The sequence below is a fragment of the Pristiophorus japonicus genome, chromosome 6, assembly GCF_044704955.1.
Source record: "Pristiophorus japonicus isolate sPriJap1 chromosome 6, sPriJap1.hap1, whole genome shotgun sequence".
NCBI classification, from domain to species: domain Eukaryota; kingdom Metazoa; phylum Chordata; class Chondrichthyes; family Pristiophoridae; genus Pristiophorus; species Pristiophorus japonicus.
Window position 1 is genome coordinate 6,577,018 of NC_091982.1, and position 12,268 is coordinate 6,589,285.

At 45.0% G+C, this 12,268-nt stretch overlaps 1 protein-coding gene across 4 annotated transcripts in view; it reads right to left on the reverse strand.

The window, feature by feature from the left end:
* LOC139265535 (MORC family CW-type zinc finger protein 4-like) overlaps window positions 1-12,268 on the reverse strand; it is a 168,313-nt gene that overhangs the window by 89,909 nt on the left and 66,136 nt on the right. For all 4 annotated transcript variants that reach the window (XM_070882576.1, XM_070882575.1, XM_070882577.1 and 1 more), the window contains 2 exons: window positions 9,992-10,148; window positions 6,294-6,422 (listed from right to left, as the gene is read on the reverse strand). In XM_070882576.1, the coding sequence (XP_070738677.1) occupies window positions 6,294-6,422; window positions 9,992-10,148 (286 nt within the window). The remainder of the gene's footprint in view (window positions 1-6,293; window positions 6,423-9,991; window positions 10,149-12,268) is intronic.

A 12,268-nucleotide genomic window follows, 5' to 3' on the forward strand; every position in this document is an offset into this window, starting at 1 on the left:
CCGCCTTCCGCCTCACTCCCAACCCAAACACTGCCCGGACAAAAGAAGACATTTAAAGACCCCAATTTGTGTTTAATTCTCCGCCCCATAGAGGGCAATTTTGGACCCAAAGCCTTTATCTCCTTCATGTGGCTTAGATTCAAACACAGGCCTCAGGAAGTGAAAGATTGGCTTCCAAATAAATGATACCATCTACCTCTTCATAAACTGATATCTTTAGCCATGTATAATTATACCCAAAATTTTGGTTTTCAATGAACACCCAACAGTCACACCATAGAGATAAAACTCTATTATAAATTCCCAGAACCAAGTAAATAATTCTTATTTTAATTTGCTTTATTGTTAATATTAAAGTACAATCAGTATACAGTAGTACACGAGGATAGAGTTAATTTTTAACAAAAGTTTGATATTTGGAAGTTCTCAATTTTCAATATTGGACTTCTTTATTCAAATTTATGTTTGAACTATATATTTGGCTAACATTTATAATAGGCCTGTGAAGGAAAAACAAGGCCAAATGAAAAATCTTAAGACAAAGACATCAGCCTCAGGGATTAAAGGGAAAACATTACAATGCACAGGAAGAAAACACAGGCATCTTAGCTTTGTAGCTTTTATACCATGTGAGATTGATTGTTGGGCAGAATAAACATCAATTTATTTGTTATGCTAATTATTTATTTAAATATTTTGGTACACTTCTTGGGCCCAAATTTGGCCATGAGTTGCTCCGGTTTTTTTTTTTGGAGTATCTTAAAAATCCCCATTCTGTACATTTAATTTGCACCAGTGTAAGTGAGTTAGTTAGGATTTTTTTCGTTTAGTTTTTTTCCCCAAAAGAGGGCGTTATCAGCCACCTACGCCTGTTTGGCCATTTAAGCCAGTTTGGACAGCTAATAGTTGCTCTAAACTAACTTAGGCCAGCATATATGGCCACTTGTGGCCGCACAGAAAACCCTTGCGGAGAGTTAAGAAATCAGCGCGTGTAGCCTCCAAATGACAGTGTTATGATAGGAATGCTAGTTTTTTTTTTTAAATCCCAAGCAGCAAGACTGATTAAACTGAGTATGGGGCTTTTACAAGAATAAAAATGATCTTGTAATGAAGGCTGAAGTATAGGGGCCACTTAAGCAAGGGGAGGGTTTTCTTTGTAAATAATAGATCGAGTGCACCAACGCTCTCGCCTAATGGATTTGTGTGCGGCATCACACCCACCACATTGGATTTTGACTTCTGCAGCACCAAAGAATTGCCCTGACTAGGTTTAGAAATTTAAAACGTTAGACTTAACAAAAAAAGCATGTCAAAATGCAAACTTAAATTTTGGTGTTCAGCATTGCGTAATGTGACACTGATAATTAGTAATGTTTTAGAATTCTATGCAGTAGTAGATGAGCTGTAAGATACTGCAGATTGGGATTTTTTAGTAAAGATAGCTCGACATTAAAATATTGGAAAATCTTTGATGATTCTCTCTCCTCCCCACACCCGATCACAACTCTTCCCCCGCCCCTCCCTCCGATCAAAACTCTTCCCCCACCCCTCCCCCCGATCAAAACTCTCCCTCCAATCAAAACTCTTCCCCCCACCAACCTGTTTTTTGTAGCCCTCAGCACGGGAAGGCAGTGGTTGGCCTGTGCTGCAGGCCACTTGGCCTGGGATAGGGGCGGGACGTGTTGAGTCCCACGCTGCAGGCATCATCATCATCTTCATGGGAGGGGCTACTGCGCATGCGCGAACGCTCTACTGCACATGCGGGCAGCTGCTGGCACTGTTTTCGGCGCAGGGCTGTAGCTCCGCTTCTCACTCCACGAGAAACGCCACACCAGGACCCGGGACATACAGCAGAGCGGCCAGAATTGTTAGTAAGCTTTTTGCCGCTGTTTTGAGTGCACAAAGTCGGCGCATCTCGGGACATAAGAACATAAGAATTAGGAACAGGAGTAGGCCATCTAGCCCCTCGAGCCTGCTCCGCCATTCAACAAGATCATGGCTGATCTGGCCGTGGACTCAGCTCCACTTACCCGCCCGCTCCCCGTAACCCTTAATTCCCTTATTGCTTAAAAATCTATCTATCTGTGATTTGAATACATTCAATGAGCTAGTCTCAACTGCTTCCTTGGGCAGAGAATTCCACAGATTCACAACCCTCTGGGAGAAGAAATTCCTTCTCAACTCGGTTTTAAATTGGCTCCCCCGTATTTTGAGGCTGTGCCCCCTAGTTCTAGTCTCCCCGACCAGTGGAAACAACCTCTCTGCCTCGATCTTGTCTATCCCTTTCATTATTTTAAATGTTTCTATAAGATCACTCCTCATCCTTCTGAACTCCAACGAGTAAAGACCCAGTCTACTCAATCTATCACCATATGGTAACCCCCTCAACTCCAGAATCAGCCTAGTGAATCGTCTCTGTACCCCCTCCAAAGCTAGTATATCCTTCCTTAAGTAAGGTGACCAAAACTGCACGCAGTACTCCAGGTGCGGCCTCACCAATACCCTATACAGTTGCAGCAGGACCTCCCTGCTTTTGTACTCCATTCCTCTCGCAATGAAGGCCAACATTCCATTCGCTTTCCTGATTACCTGCTGCACCTGCAAACTAACTTTTTGGGATTCATGCACAAGGACCCCCAGGTCCCTCTGCACCGCAGCATGTTGTAATTTCTCCCCATTCAAATAATATTCCCTTTTACTGTTTTTTTTTCCCAAGGTGGATGATCTCACACTTTCCGACATTGTATTCCATCTGCCAAACCTTAGCCCATTCGCTTAACCTATGTAAATCTCTTTGCAGCCTCTCTGTGTCCTCTACACAACCCGCTTTCCCACTAATCTTTGTGTCATCTGCAAATTTTGTTACACTACACTCTGTCCCCTCTTCCAGGTCATCTATGTATATTGTAAACAGTTGTGGTCCCAGCACCGATCCCTGTGGCACACCACTAACCACCGATTTCCAACCCGAAAAGGACCCATTTATCCAGACTCTCTGCTTTCTGTTCGCCAGCCAATTCTCGATCCATGCTAATACATTTCCTCTGACTCCGTGTACCTTTATCTTCTGCAGTAACCTTTTGTGTGGCACCTTATCGAATGCCTTTTGGAAATCTAAATACACCACATCCATCGGTACACCTCTATCCACCATGCTCGTTATATCCTCAAAGAATTCCAGTAAATTAGTTAAACATGTGCCAGAAAATGGGTTGGGGAATTTTGGGCCCCTTGAAACTAATGTAATTTATCTGACTGTCTCGTTTTACATTGCAATTACCTATTTTCATGCTAATATTAAGTGTGCTGAAAGTGACGAACAAGGCATAAAAAAGGATTAAGTGAAAGACTGAAAAGCCATGCACCTGAATACAAGGTACATGTGGGGGTTGGGGAGTGGAGGGGGAATAAAATCACACATTGAATAATCCTGCCAGATGTACAATACATCCTTCTTTTATCTGTGGCCCTCAACAAATTTGCTGCTCCATGTGACTTTGGGTCTCCATTCATAGCCTGTTGGGATGTTGACCGAATTGGAAATCTATGCCATTTCCTCTCATTTTCTTGCTCTCCAGCAACGGAGCATAGTGGAATGGAAGGCATGGTTATTCCAGCTTCCATACAGGAAGTGAAAAACTATTGAAAAAGCAGATAGAAGGGCACGTCTAGTGGCAACATTGCCAAAAATAGCATTGTCAAATAGTAAAAATATGTTTCTAACCCTAACCACAACACCCTAAATGGTGTCAATAGTGCATTGCAGGACCGGCCGTGGTGTCAAGTCACAATGCTAACCGTCTCGCCCTAATCACTGAAACTAAACCATGCAATGTCAATAATGCATTGCAGGACGGATTTTTTGACATTATAGCTGATGCAAGTGGGCGTGTTGTCAGTATTCACTCGGTATTAAAATTGATTGCATAGTTGTTTATTTTCTGTGAAGAAATACCAGGTTTCCACTAAGGTATGATTTAAATTGATTAGCATCACAAATAAGGGCATCTCTGGTCACTTCCTTGTATTACTCTCCACCCACATTCCCCTTCCCCCTTCCAACCCTACTTCCTTCTCTTGCCCTGTAAAAAAAAATACTCTTTCAATTCACTTACAGCTGAACTTTCAAAATCCCAATTGTCCAGCCTTTGGCCCTCCATTCATAATATTTCTGCAGCTACCGATCTACTCAACCACACCCTCACCTCCACCGTTGGTGCCCTAGTCCCCCATTACTCTCTCTCACTCTGATCGTTCCCCTTGTATGGCCCTCATCTCGGCTCCCTTAAATCCGTGGGGTGCAAAACTGAACTGTTAATGGCAGACAACTGGTTTAGCCGTTCATCGCCAGATCTGGCTAAACCACATAAAGCACTATCGGGTCCTGCTCTCTGCCAAAACTGCTCACTATTTCAGGATCATCCTGACCATGAGATGAGATTCTGATAACATATCCATGCCTATTTCTACCTCCGTAATATTACCCGACTCCACCCATGCCTTATCTCATCTGCTGCTGAAACCCTCATCCAATGCCTTTCTTACTTCTAGACTTGACTATTCCAGTGCACTCCTGGCTCCCAACTTCCACCCGTCGTAAACTTAAGCTCACCCAAAACTGTGCTGCTTGTATCCTAACTCGCACCAAGTCAGTGTTCATCCATCACCCCTGCTCGCCTACCTGCATTGGCTCCCAGTTAGGCAACGCCTCAATTTTAGACTTCGCATCCTTGTTTTCAAATCCCTCCAATGCCTCTCCCCCTCCCTATCTCTGTAACCTCCTCCAGCCCTACAGCCCTCTATGATCTCTGCGCTCCTCCAATTCTGGCCTCTTGCACATCCCCGATTTTAATCGCTCCACCTTTGCCGGCTGTGCCGAAAATTGCCACGGTCCTATGCAGAGTTTCAGACAGGCAGTTCCTGAATCAGACAATCCTTGCCTGATGATCAGGTAAATTTGAAAGTTGCAAGGGTCTCTGTTTGGCCTGCATCTGTAGATCTGTTGTGTAAGAGCCAGAGATAAAGTTCTGTGTTTTGTGGCAGAGGAAGGGGGAAATAAATGAGATTTTACTAATAATGAAGACTGAAATGCCAGCACTTAAGTAAAACTCACAGCAACAGTTCACAAGAACAAGCAAGAGTATTGGTTAGCATTTTATAACAGGGTGACCTTTGTTTTGCTTCAGTTAAGTTTCCAACATAAACAAACAATTTCCTCAGCCAAAATGTACGGAATACAAAAATCTGCTGACAATCACAAATTGCAATGTACTGCAGCACAAGGCATGGCGAAAAATGCATTCTCCTGTGCAGGGGTATAGATGAATGGATACCCTAGCACCGAGATAATATTGGAGTTATGTACAGTTCATAGAGCCTTGACCAACAGGAAAGTTCTCTATCTACCTCTACTATGTCCCCTAGCTTTCGACTCTCCAGTCAGGGGAAACAACCTCTCAGCATCTACCCCTGACAATCCACCTCAGAATCTTATATGTTTCAATGAGACCACCTTTCATTCTGCTAAACTCCAGAGAGTATAGGACCAATCTACTCAATCTCTCCTCATAGAATAACTCTCTCATCCCAGGAGTCAATGTAGTGTACCAAAGTAAAGTATAAGGGGGGCAAGGAGTTCCAGGCCCTTAGAAAGAATGATTTAAAGTAGATGATGATGTATCACATTTCAAATATTGACAATGCAGGGGGAAAAACACATATTCGAGCTTAGGAGGAACAAGGTAGGACAGTTCCGAGCAATGAACACAGTACTGTTGATTAAAGAGAGACAAAGAAGGTAGTTTGTTCAGTGCTTGTACAAAGTTTAGGTTGATGTTGAATCCTGCATTATAAACCTGGAATTGAAATCCAGCAGAGTGCTCAACAAACATAACATCAGCCTGGAATTTCCTGATAACCTGTGCCATAGTAACATGCATTGATGGTGTACCCCATTATTCTAGTCCAGACGTTCAAGGAAATTGTATCTTGCGAGATTTACGCTAATTTTTATCCCATGCTAAAATTTCTTGGATCATTTACGTCACTTTGCTGGGACCATCACCAAAAATCTAAAAAATCGATTATACAAGCTCGGCCGCGCCCCATTCAAAACTTGTTGATCACTAACGATTGCAAAGGTTAATTCTGGACACAGGAAAGAGCGTTAATCCTTTTGTCTCATTTAACAGTGAGGATCTGGAAATTGAACAACTTTTAAAAATAGCAACAGCATATTGTAATCATAATGGCAAAAGAGTGATGCTTATCATTGCAAATCGAAAAAAGGATACATTAAAATTAGGTCTGTAAACATCATATTCAATATGAGCCAGGCTCTTTGTGATGAGCTGTGCTTTGATTTTCTTCTTACGCAGGATGATCTGCATGCGAGGTTTCAGGTACAAAATGCCACAATATGCCTACCACAAGATAAAGAAAATTAGCAGCTGGCTTGAAATCTTGCAGTCCTAACCTTTGTTAATGATCCTCGTGACTTCTTGAAACAAGTAGTTACTCAATGCATGAGTGATTCTTATTTACTTACATCAGGAAACATCTCTACAAGAGCAATTGTTTTACCAAACTGCAGACTCCAAAGAAAGATATCAGTACAAACAGGTTAATATTTACAGTGTCACCTCCTTTATTAGCCAAATGAAGAGGATTTTCTCACTTCCCCACAAAGCATTATGGAAATTTCAGACAATTGAGAATCCCCAAATCTTGTTCTTACACATATGGTACAGCAATACCTAAAGAATAGATGGTAGGTAAAGAAAGCACAGGAGATTCAGCAACTAGCCGACAGCCATGACGTGAGAGGGTTCTTCACCGTAGTCAAGTTCACCTACGGTCCAAGCACCCAAGGCCCCACCCCACTACTGGCCAAGAACGGGGAGACACTCATCAAGGACACCGAGGCAGTCAGGACCCGCTGGAAAGAGCACTTCGAAGATCTCCTTAATCGAGACTCTGCCATAGAAAAGAGAGTCCTCGACTCCATCCCACAGCATGCTACCCGCCACCATCTCAGCAAAAACCCAGCCCTGCACGAGGTAGAAAAGGCCATCCGTCAGCTCAGGAACAACAAGGCATCGGGAGCGGATGGAATCCCCGCTGAGTAACTAAAGTATGGCGGAGAGGCACAATTGGCAGGAATGCATGACCTCATCTCTCTCATCTGGAAAGAGAGCATGCCGGGGAGATCTCAGAGATGCTGGAGTGGAACTAAACTATAGAAAGAGTGGGAACCTGTTCAACCTTCGTCACCTCCAGGCCAGATCCAAAACAGTCCCATCCTGTCGTCGAACTACAGTACGCGAACAGCGCATGCGTTTGTGTACATTCAGAGGCTGAACTCCAAGTCATCGTCAACATCTTCACCGAGGCATATGAAAGCATGGGCCTTACACTAAATATCCATAAGACAAAGATCCTCCACCAACCTGACCCCGCCACACAGCACTGCCCCCCCAATCATCAAGATCCATGGCGTGGCCCTGGACAACGTGGACCACTTTCCATACCTCGAGAGCCTATTATCAGCAAGAGCAGACAACGACGAGGTTCAATACTGCCTCCAGTGCACCAGTGCAGCCTTCAGCCGCCTGAGGAAGAGAGTGTTCGAAGACCAGGCCCTCAAATCTGGCACCAAGTTTATGATCTACAGGGCTGTAGTGATACCCGACCTCCTGTATGGCTCAGAGACATGGATCATATACAGTAGACACCTCAAATCGCTGGAGAAATACAACCAGCGCTCCCTCTGTAAGATCCTGCAAATTCCCTGGGAGGACAGACACACCAACGTCAGTGTTCTCGATCAGGCCAACATCTCCAGCATCGAAGCACTGACCACACTCGACCAGCTCCGTTGGGTGGGCCACATTGTTCGCATGCCTGACACAAGACTCCCAAAGCAAGCGCTCTACTCGGAAAGTCTACACGGCAAGCGAGCCCCAGGTAGGCAGAGGAAACATTTCAAGGACACCCTCAAAGCCTCCTTGATAAAGTGCAACATCCCCACCGACACCTGGGAGTCCCTGGCCAAAGACCGCCCTAAGTGGAGGAAGAGCATCTAGGGGGGCGCCGAGCACCTAGAGTCTCGTCGCTGAGAACATGCAGAAAACAAGCGCAGGCAGCGGAAGGAGCATGCGGCAAACCAGACTCCCCACCCACCCTTTCCTCCAACGACTGCTTGTCCCACCTGTGACAGAGACTGTAATTCCCGTATTGGGACTGTTCAGTCACCTGAGATCTCACTTTTAGAGTGGAAGCAAGTCTTGCTCGATTTCGAGGGACTGCCTATGATGATGACACTTGGCACAGAAATGAAAACAAACACACTACAAATAACAAGGAACAATAGTAGATTGTGCGATGAATCAAGGCCTCATGAAAGGCTAAATCCTGTGAAAATTCTGGCAGATAATCAGGATGGTGAATAATGGTAATACAGATAAGGCAAGTTCCATTTTATATAGAAACCATTGCTTTGGGCATGGGGCACTGTCTACTTGTGCATCACAAAGTAACACAAACTAGCTACTTTAGAGCAGCATAGACTTAGAGGGGTCCTGATAGAGGTATAAACAATAATGAAAGGGCTGGATGTCGTGCCTAATAGATTATTTTAGTTTGACAGATTGAGGAGGACTAGGGGACAAACACTTAAACCATGCAAGAATAGTAATATTCTAGATGTTAGGTGGTTCATCTTTTCCCAAAGAATAGTGAGACTCTGTGTTGTTGGATTATGTGGTGTGTGTGCTGACTCTGCATACCTTCAAAAAGGAGATGGTCTGGTTATTGACTGGGGCAAAGATCACATCATATAAAAGGTAAGTTATCGTACACATGGTCAATGTGACCGCCTGGACTGGTTTTGATCGCCTCAGAGGAAATTGGCAGATTTTTCCCCCCACTTATTGGCCCCGTTTTTTTTTCTGAATTCTTGGCTCTCCCCTGAGACTACATGGCTACGGTGGGTACTAAAGGTCTGATCATAACACAAAAGCAAAACACTGCGGATGCTGGAATCTGAAATTAAAAACAGAAAATGCTGGAAATCTCAGCGGGTCAGGCAGCATCTGTGGAAAGAGAAACAGAGTTAACGTTTCAGGTCGATGACCCTTCGCCAGAACGCCTAGTCATGGTGCTCCAGGCATTGTGAGTGTGGAGCAAGCTGGTCTTTTCCGATTATTCATATTATTAGTGTAGTCAGCACACGGATTGGAGCCCAAGTAATGCCTAATGTGCAATGAAGCTTGCTTACTAACAAAAAGATTACATTAAAGGAGTAGGACTATGATTTTCTTGCCATTAGCAGCAGTAAAGTTATTTTGTCACCGTAGATTGTAGCTGTTTATTGCCCGACCTTGCACTGGTATCGGCGGGCCAGCAGGCCCCGAAGGCGTCGGCTCCGAAGTAGGGTACATTTATTTTTCATTGATATGTAAATTTATTTTTCATCGATATGTAAATATATTTTTCATTGATATTTTTCACCGGCCATGTTGTGCGCTTGCGCCACCCAGAGGCTGGGAATGGTTCCAAACGAGGGGTGCTTCCAGATAAGGGAGTTCCGGATAAGAGAGGTTCAACCTGTACTGAGACACTCAACTAAGATAAATGCAATAACATTTACAAACAGTGAGCAAATGTCAAGTGATCAAGCATCATGCGTGGTGTCACATTTATCAAATGTCATGTGATCAAATGTCACATGATCAAATCTCCAGCAATATGTCAAACAAGAATTGCCAACCCTAATGGGAAGGTCTATCCACTACTCAATGTTATAGAAAAATAGAAACATAGAAAATAGGTGCAGGAGTAGGCCATTCGGCCCTTCGAGCCTGCACCGCCATTCAATGAGTTCGTGGCTGAACATGCAATTTCAGTACCCCATTCCTGCTTTCTCGCCATACCCCTTCTTTTAAAAAAAAATCTGGCAAACAAATGCTTCTACACACAAATAAGTACTGACCCTTAATGAATAGTCACTTTCAGGAACGTGCTGGTCCTGCCTCTCAGGCCGTTTGTAACTTTTCTTTTTTCCTGTACTCTCTTCACAATTGATATCTGGGATTCGGATGTCAAACTGGTCTGTTTCAAAATCCAGCTCAGGTTTTCCATCCTGGTTTCTGAAAAATACAAAAGCCTTTTATAAACAAGAAAAGGAGCGTTGAAGAAATCAGGAACTGATCCCACTGTACTGTGAAAATGTTTGTCAAAAATGTCTCTCCAGATCAATGATAAATAGCAACATGTTCTTTGAAATTATTTTGCAAAATCGGCTCACTAGAAGCTGGTTGAGATCATTTGAAGGAAAACCCAAAGAGCGGCTTATGGATATCTGGTTAAAGACATGAATAATAATTATAAGACAAATACGGAGACAGATAACTGAATGTTGTGTGTTAAATGATTGTTCCCGAGTTGGGCCATGCCCATATCAATATCATGTCACGGGTGAATAGTTTTGTATGTGGAGTAGATAGATATTCTGACGAAGGATCATCGACCCGAAACGTTAACTCTGTTTCTCTCTCCACAGAGTATCGATAGGGTGCCCGAAATCCCGAAACCTCGGGACCGAGGCCGTTCCGGATTTCTGACATTCCGAATCCGGAAACGCCTGGGCCGAGGTAAAGTGGGGGGGGGGGGGGGGTGGAGGAGGTCCGGGTGACGGCCGAGCAGGGGAGGGGTCCGGCGGCAGAGAGTCCGAATTTCAGAACATTTTACGGATTACGGGCAACCCCGCCACAGATCGGCCCGGTGTCCGGATTCCGGAACATTCCGAATTTCGGACGCTCAACCTGTATTTCCAACATTTTTTCAGATGTCTAGCGTCTGCACTATTTTGCTTTTGTATCAGATATTCTGGAGTTTTATTTTATTTGCTTTTTTTAAGCTCATCACTTCTGTGTACAAAATACCGATTAACTGTTGGTACAGCTAACTGTTCTTCCAACAGGCTTTACCACAATCAATAACTCACCACCTCCCAAGATCCTCAACTCATTTGGGACAGTGGGGGTTGGTGCAGAAAAGGAACCAGACCCCCTCCCTCCAAAGCAAAGATACTATATTATTTACAAAATAATACTGGCAGAAGACTGAGAGGGGATAGTGTGTGGTATGACGGATCCAAAAAACTGAAATAGGCGCAAGAAATAGTTCCCCTGTTCCACTAACAAACCTGAATGAGACTCTAGTGATATGAAAAAATGGACATAACACATTTACAACGTCCGATGCTAAATTGTGTACTTTGCAAGTTTGTAAACAAAATGGAAACTCAATTACTTATTTTCTTGCCAATCCCCTGGGTACTGGAGCAGGGAAAGGTACGGGGGCTTGAGGTGGATGAACAGGGACGAGGGGGCAGGGGATTGGGGCTCGCGTGCAAGAGCGGAAGAGTGGGTGACTGGGGGCGGTGTCGGGGCAGGCTGAGTGAGTGGCCAGGAACTGTGAATGTGATGGAATTGGTTAAGCAGCAAAATGGTCGCTCCAGTTCTTGAAATAGATTGCTAAAAAGATTATGGGGTTGAAATTGCCTCTCTCGATAAGGCTTCTGGAAGCAGCGGCCATGAGGCAGAATTGGCCGCCCCGCAGAGGGACCGCCATTTTGTAAATTGCCCTTCGTGAGTTTTGGAGCGGTGTCCGGGACCGCTCCGTCCGTTTTCCCGCCGCGGTGTGCACATGCCGACCCCTTACCGACTGGCGGGGACCCTCTCGCAAAACTGACGCTCGAGAAATGGCCCCTTTCACAGTATTGCCCCGCCGCTGGTAGGTGCCCCCGACAGCCTTTTGTGTCGGTGCACTCTCTGAGGCATGGTGGCACGGCCGCCCTTAAAGGGGAGGGCGCACTGCCATGGTCGCCATGTTAGTTTTTTTTTGTTGGCCTACTGCTAGGTCGGCCCGACAATTATGCCCCCAGGTTCGGCCGGGCAGCCAAAGAGGCAGCCTGGCACCTCCTCTTGGGTGTCAGGCCGCTGGCCCGGCCGAAACCTTCCCTGGTGGCTCAGTGGACCTAACTTAAAAGTATGCAGAGCTCGCAGCGGCCGTCCCCTTTAACTGAAGGGGAGAGACGATGTGACGTGACACGTCTGCGTCGCGCTGATGTCATCAGCGACGCATGACCGACCCGCTGGAAGTGCTCTTCCTCCAAACAGCCGCCACGACATCCGCCCCGACCAAAAAAAAACTTCCAAGTGCGGAATATGGATGGAATCTCTGCCGCATGTGCAGCGACGGAGAA